We start from the raw sequence: 15,845 nt of genomic DNA, 5'->3' as shown, positions 1-15,845 counted from the left end.
TCCACAAAGAGCACTCGTCAAAGAATAACTGGAAGTGGATGTCTGAGACCTGGTAATCCCTTCATCACTTCATTTATTATTTTTTTCTAAATACTGTGGTAGATAACGATCAAGTCTAACTCAAGTACAAATCAACGTCCAGATGATCCCCTGAGTCATGTATGAAGCAAGAAGCCTCAACACCTGCTGAGAGGACGTACTGAGGGCAAACTTTACATTTAAAGAGTAACTTAACACCTCCAGAATATCTTTCTTTTACTGACCCCTAGTGGCTTTCAGTTTCACCCTGCAGTGATTTATAAGCGCACTACATTGCTGTTTGGTGGCGTTAAAGGCACAACTACGTGCATATTTTGTCCAACAAAGGGCTTTGTGGAGAGAGAAACAAAGCAGAAGTCTTACTCTTAGAACCCACAAATTAAACTGACTTCACGCATCAACCACTTAAGTCCTATATCTTCTTACAGTACGAGCAATAATGAAACCCAAGATCTAGAGATGATTCTTTAAGCAACAGATTTGTTACTGTGCGAATACACAAAGGAGTGAGAGGTTGTGTAAGGAAATGATCTGCAACTGCAACTGGAACTTAACTTTGATTTAGATTTGAGCAGCTTGCATCATCGTTCTCCTCCATAATCAGTAATTACACAACTGATGGACACAAAGCCACATACATGTAGGTTTCAAGAACACCAATTAAAATTTGAACAACCTGTGACCAACTTTGCTTTAGCCTACTCCTCATTCATTCAGATCTGCCCTGTCATGCTCTTTCTTCCATATCTCCCTTTTCCTATTCCTCCTGTCTCTCTCTAAATGTACTCTTTTATTCTCTTTATCCTTTCTTTACACTACTCTGTCCTTCAGCAGCTCCAAAAAGATCACGTCCCACTGTCCTTCACCGCTCTCTATCCTCACCGTTGCTCTGAGCAGCAGCGCCTGTCGTCAGGGAAACGGGGTGTTGCATGGCAGCGCCCAGGCCTGGGTATCCACGGTAACCATAGCTGAGGCCGGCTCCGTTGATGTAGAGCTGGGTGTCCTGGGAGGAGAAGGCTGATGCGGCCAGAGAGTAGGCAGAGTTAGCGAGGGACGCCGGCTCCCTCAGACCGCTCCCACCACTGGATGGCTTGTCCAGAGAGATCTGCTCATCCTGGCAGAAGGAACAAGAAATCAATGGCATTTTTTTAACATGCAACACAGGAAGCTGGGTGGACAAAAATGCAACATGGTAGCCTCTTTGTTTATAGTCAGATGCTATGTTTACATGGACACTATCTAATAATCAGAAGAGAAATGTCTAATGTAACCACCTCAATCTGTAACAATAAAACAATATTTGCTTCCAATAACCATGTTAAGACTTGATCCAATTGTTTCTTTCTGGTTGGAATAAATCATTCTTTCTGTGCATGTTTGCTACCGAGGTAAGTATCAGGTGATGACTTTCCACAAGGGACAGAAACATCGAGGTATAAAAACAAATAGTGTTTGCTTACGTGGTAGGCTTCAAGGCGCATCCTCTTGGCAGCGTTGCGTGATTCGCTCTCGCAGGCAGCAGCCAGGATGTTCTCAGCCATGGCTGAAGTAAGGTGAGGCGGAGTAGGACGGGTCTGAAAACACCAGAAAATGACATTCAGGTTACCTATATGTAGCTATTGGTGACGGAGAGATAAACAAACACACCAACAGTTGCAGGCTGCAAAAGTTTCCAGTTGACTTTCCTAACAGCAAGAGTGGGAGTGAAAAATGCCTTTGTACTGTTACGTAGTACTGCAGTGCATCATCACACATCGCCACTGGGGGGCAGCAGAGACCTTCCCGTGAGTGAATCATGTTAAAACAGAGAAAGCAAACAGCCTGTTGCTTGTCAGAATCCACACAATATGATCTATCTCAGCACTACAGTTAAATTCCCACATCCAACTAATGCAGCTCACGTATTAACTACTACAGGATGGCACTTAGTTCAGACGTAACTGATGACTTGAATGTGGTATCACTTATAAAGTGTTCTAATGTCACATCCATGAGCCTGAGAAGAAGACATGGCAATTACTAACTCTGCAAAGAATATGTAAGATTAACACATCCAGCAGCTTTACAACACATTAACAGTGTTCACAGGTCAGTAACTGAGACTTCAAACTTCTGTAAGAATGCTGTGACAGATAAATATTAACAGGAATAATACAGAGGAAAATAAATTGAACAACACATATATATTGGACACATCTAGTTTAAACATTTTTACTGATATAATAAACCTAGCATACATAGTGGAAAGCCGTCCAGTGTGGCATGGTAGCTTATGCTGTAATGAAACTAAACACTGCCAGGAACAAACCCATCAAAATGTCTAGTTTTTCAACTGAGCTAGTGTTGAACCAGGAGTTTAAAAAAGTGTTTTTGTTACCTATTGTGCAGTGTCTACACTTTAGTATGAGTAAACAACATTGCTACAACATAAACTCCTTCACTGTCTGAGAAAAGACGTTGGAAGGCAGGCCAGTTGTGCATTATGGAAGTTACTGGCTCGAAATCACAGCTGATTAATCAGACTCCTTGTGCCAGCCTATCCATTGTCTATGAGAAATACAGTGGAACAAACTGAAAACTGGAATTTCCAACTTGCCTTTTTATGCTTCAGCCAACCAATCAAGTTGCAGTGTACGATGTCACTGTGAAGTTGACCTCTGACCTGGATATAAAATGTCACTACTTCATCATTTTATCATATCAGAAGGTAGCAGTATAAGCCACGTATGTATGCATGGCTTTAACAAACAGACCAGTAGAAGTAGAGGTCAGCAATGGAAAATAAAACAAACCCCAAAGAATAATCATATTCAGTTATTTGCCCTGGACATCTAAAAGATAAAGGGCTTTTTTAATCAATTGAGCAAGTTGAAATTACATTTTCATGTCAGCTAGTGCTGCCCATGTGTGGGGCTCTGGAGAAACAAAGACAAAGAAATGCAGTGATTCTCATGAATGGAGCAAGAATCACAAAACCACAACCAAGATTCACACAATGGACCTTTCATCCTCATCTAGAAGCTGAAACAGATGATCAGTAACATGAGTTAAATGTTTGCTACGTCAGAGGCAGTGCATTAAATATAACTTTTCAAAATGAACATTAAAACACATCACCTTTGACCTCTGATCACCAAATGCTATTCGGTTCATCTCTGCCTACAAGTAAAGATTTGTGCTGAATGTGAGATTTCCTGGAAGCGTTTCTGAGTAATTGTATTAGCTAGAATGGAAAGTACGGATAGTTCTGGAACACAGAACTGGTTGTTTGAGACTGTCTATTAAAACACAGACCCACACACACAGCCACAACAAGCCAATGTACATAACACCAAAGGTTCCTTTTGATTTTTTATAAAGAGGAGAAAAGGCTTGTGCATGATTTTGAGTTTACTATGATGTAGCAGAGAATGCTTTTCAGACGTGTAACATCAGCACTAAACACACACATGGGAGAGACAGAGTTAGCGGCACTGCCAAAATGCCTGCAGACTGAAAGGGTAATTATATGGCTGTCAGCCTAAAAGCCTTCTGAAAGCAGGTATCAGGTCTGTGCCACTCTGCACACGGACAGTTACTCATCTCGGACCAAAGTGAACCAATTTCTCCAGTCTGTCTTGTTGAATGGGCCTAAAAACAAAATCATGTCACTGCTGCAGCTTACAAGAGTACACATGTCAAAAGTGTTGTATAGTTGCTAAATTAAAAGTTCATACAATAATATCTAGAAGAAAGTAAAACTTCCTTGAAGGACGATTAGTCCTTTTGAATGAGTAAGTTTAATATAAAGCAGAAAGTATTTGTCAACTGGCAGAAAATAACCCTAACTAATGTTTTCATAATCAATGAATTACACCAGTTAATTTTTAAGCAAAAAAATATTCAATGACAGCAAATTCAATGATGCCCACCCCAACCGCCAAACATCCAAAAAGAACACATTAGTACCTCCATGCCGTTCTTCTTCATGCGTCGGCAGGATTTGAGGTAGGTGCGGATGCGCTTGCGGGCGCGTTCCTGGAATTCTGGGAACTGTCTGCTGCAGGACTCAATGATGGCCTGGATCTTCTCCTTGGGCTGTTTGGAGATGGGCACCATCCGATCCAAGTTCTCATCCACAAACAGACGTACAAACATCTGCGAAGGAATAACAAGGAACTCTTTGATTATCTTAATTAATTAATAGGAGAATGTAGAGCCAATTGTTTCATGTCTAAGCTTGTTTGTACATGTGTTTAAGCTAAGTTAATAGTTTTATTTTGCCCATTTTATGAAAGCAAAATACAAGAAGCCAAAGCCAGTTCTCATGTAAAGTTGGGTGGCAGTAGCTCAGGAGGTACAGTGGTTGTCCAATAACCGTAAGGTTGGTGGTTCTAATTTCCGCTCTATTCCTAGTCTGTCCGTTGTGTCCTTGGGCAAGACACTTTGCTCCCAGTGTGAACTCCACTGGACTGCAAGTCAGTGGTGTTTGGTGGTGGTGGGAGAGGCCATAGTGCGGATTGGCAGCCATGTTACTGTCAGGGCAGCTGTTTACCAACACTGGGATGTGACTGTGTGAGTGGATGAATAATGCAATCAATTGTAAACGCTCTAAGCATCTAATAGAAAGTGCTATATAAAACCAATGCATTATTATTATAATAAATATGACACATCTTGTATTTCTTGTCTTCATTTATTTACTCTTTTTTTCAGATCTGACAGAGTAAATTTGATATGAACCAATGCAATGAGGAGGCTGAACAATCTATGTCAAGTTTTGTGGTCACTGTGGCATCAGTGAAACCAGTGAAATATCACAATTGTCCATCTCCAGAAGCAGACGGTCAGCTCTTCAACATTTTTCTTTTATCAATATAAGGAGACACATTTATTGATTCCAGGGGAGACATCATTCTGACCTAACACACTGTCTCCGACTTACATTGAAGGCCTTTAATCTCTCAGGATCGACTCCCTCTGTGTCGTTGATCTTGTCGTTGTCGTCGTGGTCGTCATGGTCGTCGTCGTCATCGTCAGGGGCAACGTGGCTGCCGTGACGGCCCATGGTCAGGTCCTCGGCGCTTAGCTCCATCTTCACGCTGTCGTAGCTGCCACCCGAACTGTACTGAGGGGACTAAACACATACATGGACGCACTAAATCTCTGAGTCACCAGTCAAAAGACGAACAGATCTGCTGCCAGTTAGCATGTAGCATCAGTTAGCTTTCTTTTAATTATGCATTCTATGCATTTTTCACATATGTAGGATTCAGAGGTTATTGTTCCAGAAGATTTGCCTTTAAAAATAAAACTAATTGGACGGCTCATTAGGTTTGACAACTTGCTAGCAAAAGGTCTATATAGATTAAGATTTAAGTGGCTCAGCCAACTTCATGAGACACAATTATCAGTTCACAGCAGAAAAAATGTATGATTATCACAGCTTTGATTATCAAAAAGCATCTAGAGCATAGATAGACTTGTATGGACTGACTCGTCCATAGTTTTCTGCTTCAATGAGGACTTTGGAAACAGAAATATTAATTTACAACATTTAGTGAGATGTCATCACGGTGGAATAATGTTTGTTGTCATGGAAACAGGTGTTCCACTGTCTGCGGTTTCATTTTATATTCTTCCCTGCAGCTAACCTGTTTCACCTGTGTATTAGTACTGGCAAGTTTATTTGTGTTTACCAATTACAGCGTTTTGTTTCAGACTGAATCAGTTCTTCTGCTGTGTCCTTGTTGTCCTTGATATATAATCTTTGAACACATATGATTTTGAGAAATATTAATATTATTGCTGCTTCGATCTGACTTTTAGTTTTTTATAACATTAACATACTTGCTAAGTGTTGTTCAGAAAAGTTAGCTAACTCTGTTTTAAGGCCACTCTGTTGAAAGACTACAGGCAATGAAGGCTCACTGTGACGTGGTTTCCACAGATGACAAATGGGGGCGCAGCCGACACGAGGAGTTGGGGTTTAAATATCAACAGATGGTTTGAAAGAGGAGTAAAGGAAGCCAAATTGGAAAATGCCTCACAATGACATATAATCTGCCAACAATCTATGCTACAGTCTTAGCAATTGCCCTCAAGAAGTTTCATCCCGTACACACCTAGAGGCTGGAGCCTCTGATAAAGGGTTGTTAGAGCAGCATTCATTAGAGAAAGAGGTCAAACAGCTTCCTCCAACGTCAGGTAAGCATCTCGTTGCTGACACCAGTCATACGAGTTTTTAATGAGCAATTACCACAGATGTTTCACAGATGTGCCTATTTAAGCTAAAAGTCCCCTGCAGTCCTCTAGAAGTGAAGAAGCTACTTGGATGAGTGGAGAAATGTCTTCAAGGGACAAAGAACTAAAGTAAAGTATTCACTTAAGTATAGCACATTACTGAATGTACTTAGTTTGTATCCAGCAGTTCTAGTGACATTCAAGTATTTCTCAAGTTCTCTTTGCCTCCACCCAGCTCTTGAAACACACTCAAAGTGTTACACATAATACACAATGTGTGACGGTGAACCAGGACACAATGGACACAGTGATTGACAGTCGAAGGCACACTGAAAATTGTGAAGTGCGAAAGGAGTATTTGTTGACTTTATGTGTGAGAGAGAAGCTGAATGTGAGACTGAATGACTCCGTGTGTCTGTTTGTAGGCGCCTCAATGTGTGAGTATTGTATGGGGCTGTGTGCATGTTCTGAAAGTAGACTGTCTGGCAGTACCATGTTCCCTCCAAGGCCGGTGTGTATTGTTTGTCGGGTTCTGCTATTCAGCTCTGTACAAAGACAGAGGGAGGAGGAAGGAAGGAGAGCGATCTTCTCTGATCACCCTTTGCCTCTGCTCTCCATCTCGCCTCCATCTATTACTTTTCTAAGTCCATTTGGTGACTCTTCTTTACAAATGACTGTGTGCCCCATTCACATTTGTACAAAGGCGGCCCAAAATTCAACAACACGGATGTACCAATTAATTCAATCAAATGAAGATTTCATTTCAGTTTTTTTCTGAAATTAATGGCTTCCTCCGGAAAGGCGAGTCTGCTTTCTCCAACAAAGACAAGTGTGTGCAGACAGGAGGGAGGACAGAAAGCAGAGGAGAAGCTCTGTTTAATGCAAGTCAGACATTAAATTATTATTTTTTGCTTTGTTACTGCTGTTACTACTTACTGCTTTGTATTGCTACCTTCACATTTTTAAAACCCATAACAACACAACTCATTTTGTACCAGTCATTTAGTAAACTTATTTTGATTATTTTAATTCCAAGGATTATACATCAAGGAGCTATTCACTAGTTAAGCTGCGCATTACATATATATATATATGGTTTGGCATTTTGATTTCTTGCACTCTCAGATCTGGATGGTAAACATGAAGCCATCTTAGCTTAGAATATAGAGTGGAAGCAGGAGGCAGCAGAGTTTAAACATGACAAATGAATATCCACATGTATGTCTAAAGCTCACTAATTAAAATATATCTCTGTTTTTTATTTGTAAACTGTATTATTATAAGTATTGTTTCATGGATTAAGCAACATGATTAGTAAGCCTTCGCGACACCTAGGCGGTCTGCGGCGCTACTGCAGGGGGGGTCGGAATTTCTTTGGTTGATTAGATATTCTTGTATATATTTTTAATTTCCCCCCACCAATTTAAATTTCTTTAAATCCACATTAACATGGATCCAACATATTTTAGTAAATTTATTTAATACATTTATTTATAAATATCACTCGGCTACAGAACACATATAATAGGTAGGGGGTCCCTACTTAATCTCCCCACCAGTCTGGGGTCCTTGACCTGAAAAACGTTGAAGACCCCTGCCTTAGAGATAATAGTGAGCAGATTTTGTTACCTGTGGACAAAACCAGGTTAGCTGTTTCTTTTTTTGTCTCTTCAGTCTTTACAGCCGACAGTAGGTTTGTATTTACAAAATCTTTTCATCTACAGTTTGTAAGGTTTCAATCTGGCACCATTTTATGAAATTAAAATTTTTTTAATGGTGGCCTGTAGCATGTGGTGCTTTAAGTTCCTGGATTTCATTCTGTACTACATGTTGCTGCTTTTTTTGTACAGGTTTCCTCATACAGTCCACAGTACATGTGGGACATGTAGTTTAAATGATCTCAGGAGCAGATGTACTTAATTCAGCATATGAATGGCTGAATGTATACCAGGCCTCATAGGTTTAGAGGAACAGGTGGTCCAGGTGGTTGAATATATTACAGCACAGGATGTGTGTGTGTGTGCGGTTGGCCTGTCGTGTGGTCTCACCTTGCCCCCGTAGTCCCTGCCGTCTCGGTCCAGTCGCAGATCGGCGGTGTGTGACTGGGAGTGTGTGTTGGGAGTGTGAGCATTATGCGTGTGAGAAGTGTGTGTGTGCGGCAGAGGCAGAGGCAGGGCTGGATGTGGAGCCAGAGGAGGTTTGGCAGCCAGCGGGTACTTCCTGCGGAGCTCCTCCGGCGCGCTGGGATGCAGGGCGCCGAGCAGCGCTGCAGCGGCCGCTGAGACGGTGACGGGCAGGTGTGAGGTGGACAGGGGCAGGCGCTGAGGTGGTGCGTCACTCAGGTTCATCGGCTGCTGGTCCTCAGATGATGAGGAGGAAGATGTAGGCCTGCTGAAGTCGAGTGGGGCGGGGCCACCATTGCCATTGACCTCTGTTTCCCTGACTATGGCGCCATCCGTCACAGAAGAGGAGGGAGGGGTCAGGGCGGGCAGGCCGTTTCCACTGCCGCTCTCTGATGATGAATCATCTGAAAGAAGACACACGGAGGATTACATTTCACATTGTTCTGTTGCATATTGTTTGCGATGTATATTTTCAGCTTCAACCACAGATTTGAGGACGAAGGACGTTTCCTCACATCAGCAGCACGCAAAGTTACTCTGACATGGAGGAGGCTCAAGCTTATTCTTATTATCTGTGGACAATGACACACAAGCCTGGAAGTGGGCTTGAAGTTACCGATAAAATTTTAGAGTTGCTCTGTTCAGAATTCATTGTGCCCAGTGAAGATCTGCCAGGCCGATCAGGCTGATGGACAGAGGAGTAACAGCTACGTAGTCAAACATGTCATCAGCTGATAACAAAACGTCTGCCACTGGAGAAGCCAAAGTGTTTAGATCCTGCTATGCCGTCCGTTATAAAAGAGGTTTAGCGTTAGGAGTGAAATGCAGTGAGACCACTGACAGGCGGAGATACTGCGTGAAGATGTGTAGAGTATTGTCGAGTGGCGTGTGTTAGAAAGAGCAGTGTCTGTTTATTTGATTAAATCCAGTCTGCAGCCTGACCAGACAATACCACAGTCAACACCCTGCATTATGACAGAGGCCCCTCCCCCCATCTCGACACACCGCCCTACTCATCATCGCCATAATAGTGAACACTGCCACAATAAGCGTTACACTGAGCACAGGCCTGCAACAACCAGAAGCGTCCCGGTGTTCACACAGGGAATGTGTTGGTAGTTTTATCACTATGTTGTTGGCCATGCTCCTGCTCCAACACTAAGTGGACAAGCCTGATGCTGGACTGACACCACACATGTGCTGCCTACAGATTTATTGTTTTGTTCCTCTTTTTTCAATCCTCTGTTTTTGTGACACACAGTTGTCTAAAGTGACTTTCATTCAATAGTCTAACTGGCGTATAACAGCAGATCTAATTTATAACCGAGATGACACCATCTGTAAATCCTTCATAAGTGGCTGCATTCAAAAAAAATGTCTGATGACTGATTGTTATGTTAAAGTTTTGTTCAGGCAGCAATTTCAGAGGTTGAAAATGATGCGTGAGTGGAAAAACTGCAGTTCATTTAACAGCCAACAGAGGCTTCAAAAGGGAGTCAATGTTCAACTTCACAGGAGAAATAAAAAAGTCTGCCTGTAAAAAGTACACTGAGAGTAAAAGTTATGTTTAATTAAGAGCACAGCCGCTTTGACTGACCGGCTCCCTCACAGGTTGCCAGATGTCTGTTCAGACGTAACCTGCCAGCCTCGGCTTTGCTTTCATTCCACCTCTTTGACTGTTTATAAATTAGTTGGGAATTGAGTGGAGTCATGCACCGACGAGATGGTGACAGCTGCAAACACCAGACTACGCTTCAAAGCAGTTCTTTGGGAATCATTTAGGTCACGGAGGGTTCACCCTGTCTTAGATACAGTCAGTGGTTGTTAAGTCAAGTTATTGTCTCTGTTGTTGTTGCTTGGTGGATGTTTGCTTCATCTGTATAAATAAAACTAGTGCTTGAAGAACATGGTAAAACAATACTCTCCTCCTACAGCTGTTCACCTTATCTACAGTATGTGTCAAGTATCAGTCTGTTCCCTACTGGAAATCCCATCCTGCCGTCTTTATTCGAATGATTTCCTTTTTAGCTGTAAAATAATTTCACTTTCATAAAGGAACACTAAAGGAAATATGTTTTGCTGGTATTAAATTTTCAGTTTTTATTGCCGAAGCAACTCCAATATCTCTTCTTTCTTTCTGTCTCTGTGTCTGTTCTCAGGCAGACAGGCTACTAAATAAGTGATCACGGAATAAATGGTTTGTGCCAAGCATGCTGGCAGGCAGGACGGATGCCTGTCCCCCTGACTGGTTTTTATTGTTCTGAATAGACTACAGGTGCATAGTACTAAACACACACACACATGCACTGGAGGTCACAGACACTGAGAGGGGAAGGACGGCAGAGATAATATCTACACTTTAAAAACTAGCTTACAATTTATGGGTAAAGGCTCGATGACACAGACACGAACCTAAGCCCTGAAATCGTCCCGGCATTACAGAAGCACGACAAGATGAACATAGATGAATGGGAACATGGATATATTGAGAAGCTAAGTGAGATGGAGTGGAAAGATTGGTTGTTATGACGGGAAACAGGAAAGAAACAAGAGAGGAAAGAAAAGAGGAATAGGGGGCAATTAGAACGCACGTAATGTAAAAAATACGGCAGCAGCTGAATAGTAAGGAAAAGAAGAAGGATGTAGGATAGAGAGGTGGCTGAGAATGGTATTGACTCTGTCATTCGTTCAGTGGGGGAGGGAGGGAGAGAGGGAGGGAGGGGTGGAGTCCAAATCGCTGCATGGAGAAAGGGAGAGATGGATAGAGCGCCATCGAGGTAGAGAAGGAGAGAGAGAGAGGGAGGGGAGGTACAGCGAGGCAGAAGGAAAGAGGTCAGGAGGGGGGGGGGGGGGGGCAGAGAGGGAGGGGGAGGGAGGGAGGGAGGGAGAGAGGGAGGGGGTCATGGCTTCAGGGTGAGAGGAGAGGATGAGGGAGGATTGAGAAGGGGAATGAAGGGGGGAAGGGTGGAGAGAGACTGAGGCAAACGGACAGGCACGTGGGAGAGCTTTTTTTATTTTTTATTATTTTTATTGATGTATGCATTGAGTAGCATATTGTGTATATAGTGAACAAACCATTTGTCACCTTGGGCTTGACTTCATTATAACACATCTGGAACATCCAACCAAATGTGACAATGATTTTATTTCTGAGGGGGAGATAGAGAAAGAGAGAGAAGGGAATGAGGGAAGCCCTGGGTCCTGGAGGAGAAGCATGGCAGAGTGTATTTATGAGTGTGTAAGGAGTATTCATGCGTGGAGGCCAAGGCCAACCTAATTCCTGCCATCTCAACACAAATCCCCCTCAGCGGCACGACCACCATCGCTGCCTCTCCATCCCTCCATCCCTCCATCCCTCCATCCCTGCCTGACGACACAGTGAGGGGATTTCTGCTCTCCTCCTTTCCTCCCTCACATGTATTATTTGTTTTTTGTTTTTTTCATTTCTGCCCTCTCCGTCCATGCCTTCAAAACAGGGAGTGGCCCTCTCTCTTGTTCATATTTGCTGCTTCTCCCATCACTCTACCACCCATCAGCCCTCCGCAGCTCTCCTCCTGTTCTGCAACAACAGAGCCAGTCTTCCTCGTCCCAAACCTCTCTTCCATATGAGTTTCTGGTTCAGAAGGCAGAAGGTACTGCGTCATGCCTCTGTATTCTCTCTGCTCTCATGTCCTCAGCTGGTATCACACTGACCATATAAATGAGATGATAGTCTGACTGGACAGAAGCGAGACGCTGAGGGCAAAAATGAGTTGACAGGTCACCCCTGCATCTGTGTGTCAGCATATTTTAGTTCGCTTTTCCCCTTGTTTGTCACGGTTTGGCTCTTCACTGCCAATGAAAAGATACAGTGTATCAGCCCCCGTGAAATTAAAGTTGATTGAAACACATTAAGACAAGATAAGATGAACAAATACCTTTGCACAAAACCGGCTATTCCCACAGCCACTCAGAGCCATCGGGTTGTAAACAACCACAGCGCTCAGATGACGTGCACGACCATGTCACTACTCTTCTCATCTCATCACCACATAAACCCCGCCCCAACGATTTGACTGGGCCGACAGATCTTTACAGGAGCATGATCAGTTCCCAACAGAGAGAGCATTCTCTCTGTTGGGACATTCTGCCACATGAATTATGAATCAGGAGATGTTCACAGGCATATGTAATGTTGAGGTTTCCACGTAGCTTTTCCTGAAAAGCTTCACAATGCATGGCAGTAAACAATACTAAATGTGAAAGTCTCTCTTGTTTCTGATCACCAGTAAACTCACATGTTTCTAAACATCTCGTTATGATGTGAATTTAAAGCACAAATTTCTAATACTTTCTCATTTCTAATATATATTCTCCTACTGCTCTTTGAATCTTGAATTCTTCCTAACACATTAACACCCTTTGTCCTTCAACCTCTTCTACAGTTTTAATCACTTGTTCCTTTGCCTCCTGTTTCTCATCCTCCCTCTTCCATACCTAATCATACAGCCAGAATTGCGCTAGTGTCTGTGCATGACCTTTCTAACAGCAGCAGGCGCAGAGAGTAAATGTTAGCGTGTCCCATACAGTGACTCTGTTCAGGCATGTTAAATCACTTGAAATGCTGCCTGTAAAAGCAGCACACGAGACGTCATCGTTTCGCAAATCATCTTAAATCTTTTTCTCCGCCTGAAAGTCATGACGCTAAAATTTTAAGCCTCATGCTAAAAATAAAAGAGTCATTAGGCCTTACAGGCAAGTGGTGCACAGCGCACTCATTCATGCATGTGACTTTCTACTGAGTCCGGTCATAATGAAATCTACAGCTCAATACAAAGAAACTTTAATGTGTTTACATGGTCAACAATGAATATACATTTAAACGTTTGATCTAAAGCAACACATTACACTGTTTATCTGCATACAGTTGTGTTGAAAATAAAAGCAGTGTGTTTAATTATTACCGATCAATCTGCTGAATAATTCATAAATCTCAGTAATTAACTGTTTGGTCTAAATAACAGAAATTGTAAAACTCCCAGTAAACTGTGTGAGATTGCGCCTGTAAGAATAATATTCAACATTATTGGATTCTCGTAAGTGTCCAGACGTCTTTTTATATCATGGTTCTGTGAGGGACTGGTGACTTATCCAGTGGTCTCACCCAGATCCGACCAACTTTCACCACTGTCCTGTGGGATAAGTAAGGGAGTACGGATCCACCGTTCAGGCCTGTATGATACTAAACGGACAGATTCTGGGTACAAGTGAAATGTTGGTGTGAAATCTTTACCTCCACTTTTTCATGACTCAGCATCTGCTGACAGACAAAGCAGGGTCCACTGCTCTGCAGCCTTAAAGTCATCCACTCCCACTTAGAAGTCTACCCTTCCTTCAACTGCATATAGCTTTCCTTTCACTCCAGCCTTCCTCCCCTCTACCTCTATTCATATTTCATTACCATCCTCTCTTCTCTTCCTCCACCTCCTCATCACACTCTTCCTCTCTGGCAGCGCAGTGAATGTGATGCATGGCCGTGTTTAGTGTTGAGCTGTGGCCCAAGGGGCACCAGGGCACAAGAGGCCCTCGGTGTGTTTAAGCGGGCAAGTGCGTTGTCCCTTCAAGGGCGCGCACACACACACACAAACATACACACACAGACAGAGCAGCCCCCCATGCCCTCAGAGAGAACCAGGACAGGTTGACCGATGCTCTGACAGTCAGTCACTGTTCAACCCACAATCCTCTGGGGGTGGTGGAGGACAAAGATGCTGCATCAGCTGACCTGGCAACGCACACCTCCTTTAGTGTGTGTGTATTCGAGTTTCTGCGAGCCGTGTATTTCCGTGTTTACGGTGTGCGAACTGTCGTCTTTACTGTCAAGCTGTTAACCCAAAGCGAGCGCACAGGGGGGCGACAAATGCGTGGGGCCTTTCACACATCGTAAATCACGCTCGTCTCGGCCTTTTCAATTCACTCCACTGTAGATCTGTCACTCACACACACACAAAAAAAACATCAAGACTGAGCGGCCCTGAATTCAGCCTGGTGACATTTACATCTTTGGCATTTTTGGAGCATCATTCTGTGAAGAGGTTGAAGAACTCAACAACTATGATTCATACCAGTTACAATAGATCTTGCACTGTGTCGAGTGAAAGCAATAAGATGCTTCAAAGCTAAGATGCCACTCTGAAGCTCACTCTTTTCCATTAAGAGGATCTGATTTTGGATTTCGCCAGCACTAATTAGTTCTGAACCAGTGGCATCTGTACGTAACTGGACCTCCATACAGACTGACCGAGGCTGGTGAGACAGTTGGACATATGATAAATCTTGTTCGGTGCCGCTTTAGTTGTTTCAATGCAAAGCAAACACTGCATGTTATTAAGGAAAATGAATTCAAGGTCACGTTGTTTGCTAAGTGATCATTTATTCCAAGACATGCAGAAATCAGCCATTTGCTCTAGAGAGCTCAGAGATGGCAAAGCAGAACAATATGAACAGGAAGTTAAGCTTAGCAAAGACAACATGATTGTGTTTGAAGAAGAGCTGAACACATCTGTATCAAAATTCCGGGGAAACAGTTTACGGTTTTGCTTCTGCATAACATTAATGTTGTATTCTTAGCAAATCCAGCACTACCCAGGGCTTAAACAGTTAAATAATTAGAAGTTAATTAGCTCATATCTTTCAAATCTGACTCAAAACGTTCACAATGTCACATTGCTCACTGATACGATATAAAAGCTCTTAGTAGCTTTTTAAAAACCCATCTTGGTCATTTTCTTCTATTAAAAATCAATAAAGTTGGAGGAAAAAAACTGGAGCATGTAAATACCTCATCAGATCATGTTATTATGCGTTAAACAGCTGAAATCTGAATCAGAACCATTTCAGTGAGGTTTAATAAATACTGTCATTATGAAGCTCCAACAAAAGGAACACGAAACAGAACGGTGGACAGTAAAATCTCAGCTGTTCATTTTCCATTTGGCTTTGGGTCACTCAATCGCTTAAAACGCAGCCAATAAAGTCGAGTAACATCAGCTGTGAATTATTTAACGAATGTAGAGCCTGATCAGTGCAGAGGGTTTAATTCACACTGCAAATATCCAGTAAGCACTGATGATCCTGCGAGTCACTCCTGAAGCACAGCGCGGCACATGTTAAGTGAACTCGAAGTCATTTCTAATTAAACCGGAGATATACTGTACATCCCTGTGAACTTGAGAGCAACGGCCCTTTAATTAAAAAGTGAGACATATATCACCTGAGTGCCGCTCTGAACGGGAGCATGTTTCAATCAATATGATTTAATAATGATCACATGATATTTCACATTTCAGCCGCGCGCTGGAGAGAACACAACAAATCAATGTCTGTATTGTAGTGATGGGGCACTTGTGCATTGATTTAAATAGGGCGGGCAGATTAAAAACCCCCGGCATTAATTAAGCAGATTGTTTCTTTAATGCAGGG

The 15,845-nt window shown here is 42.7% G+C and overlaps 1 protein-coding gene across 3 annotated transcripts in view; it reads right to left on the bottom strand.

Annotated features, from left to right (window-relative positions):
- Positions 1-15,845, bottom strand: part of LOC124996669 (nucleolar protein 4-like) — a 138,911-nt gene that overhangs the window by 9,690 nt on the left and 113,376 nt on the right. For all 3 annotated transcript variants that reach the window (XM_047569936.1, XM_047569921.1, XM_047569929.1), the window contains 5 exons: positions 8,310-8,788; positions 4,964-5,155; positions 3,988-4,176; positions 1,500-1,613; positions 922-1,153 (listed from right to left, as the gene is read on the bottom strand). In XM_047569936.1, the coding sequence (XP_047425892.1) occupies positions 922-1,153; positions 1,500-1,613; positions 3,988-4,176; positions 4,964-5,155; positions 8,310-8,788 (1,206 nt within the window). The remainder of the gene's footprint in view (positions 1-921; positions 1,154-1,499; positions 1,614-3,987; positions 4,177-4,963; positions 5,156-8,309; positions 8,789-15,845) is intronic.

The sequence above is a fragment of the Mugil cephalus genome, chromosome 1 (genome assembly GCF_022458985.1).
Source record: "Mugil cephalus isolate CIBA_MC_2020 chromosome 1, CIBA_Mcephalus_1.1, whole genome shotgun sequence".
Classification (NCBI taxonomy): Eukaryota; Metazoa; Chordata; class Actinopteri; order Mugiliformes; family Mugilidae; genus Mugil; species Mugil cephalus.
The sequence above is the reverse complement of the archived record's forward strand: the minus strand, read 5'-3'. Positions and strand labels throughout refer to the sequence as shown.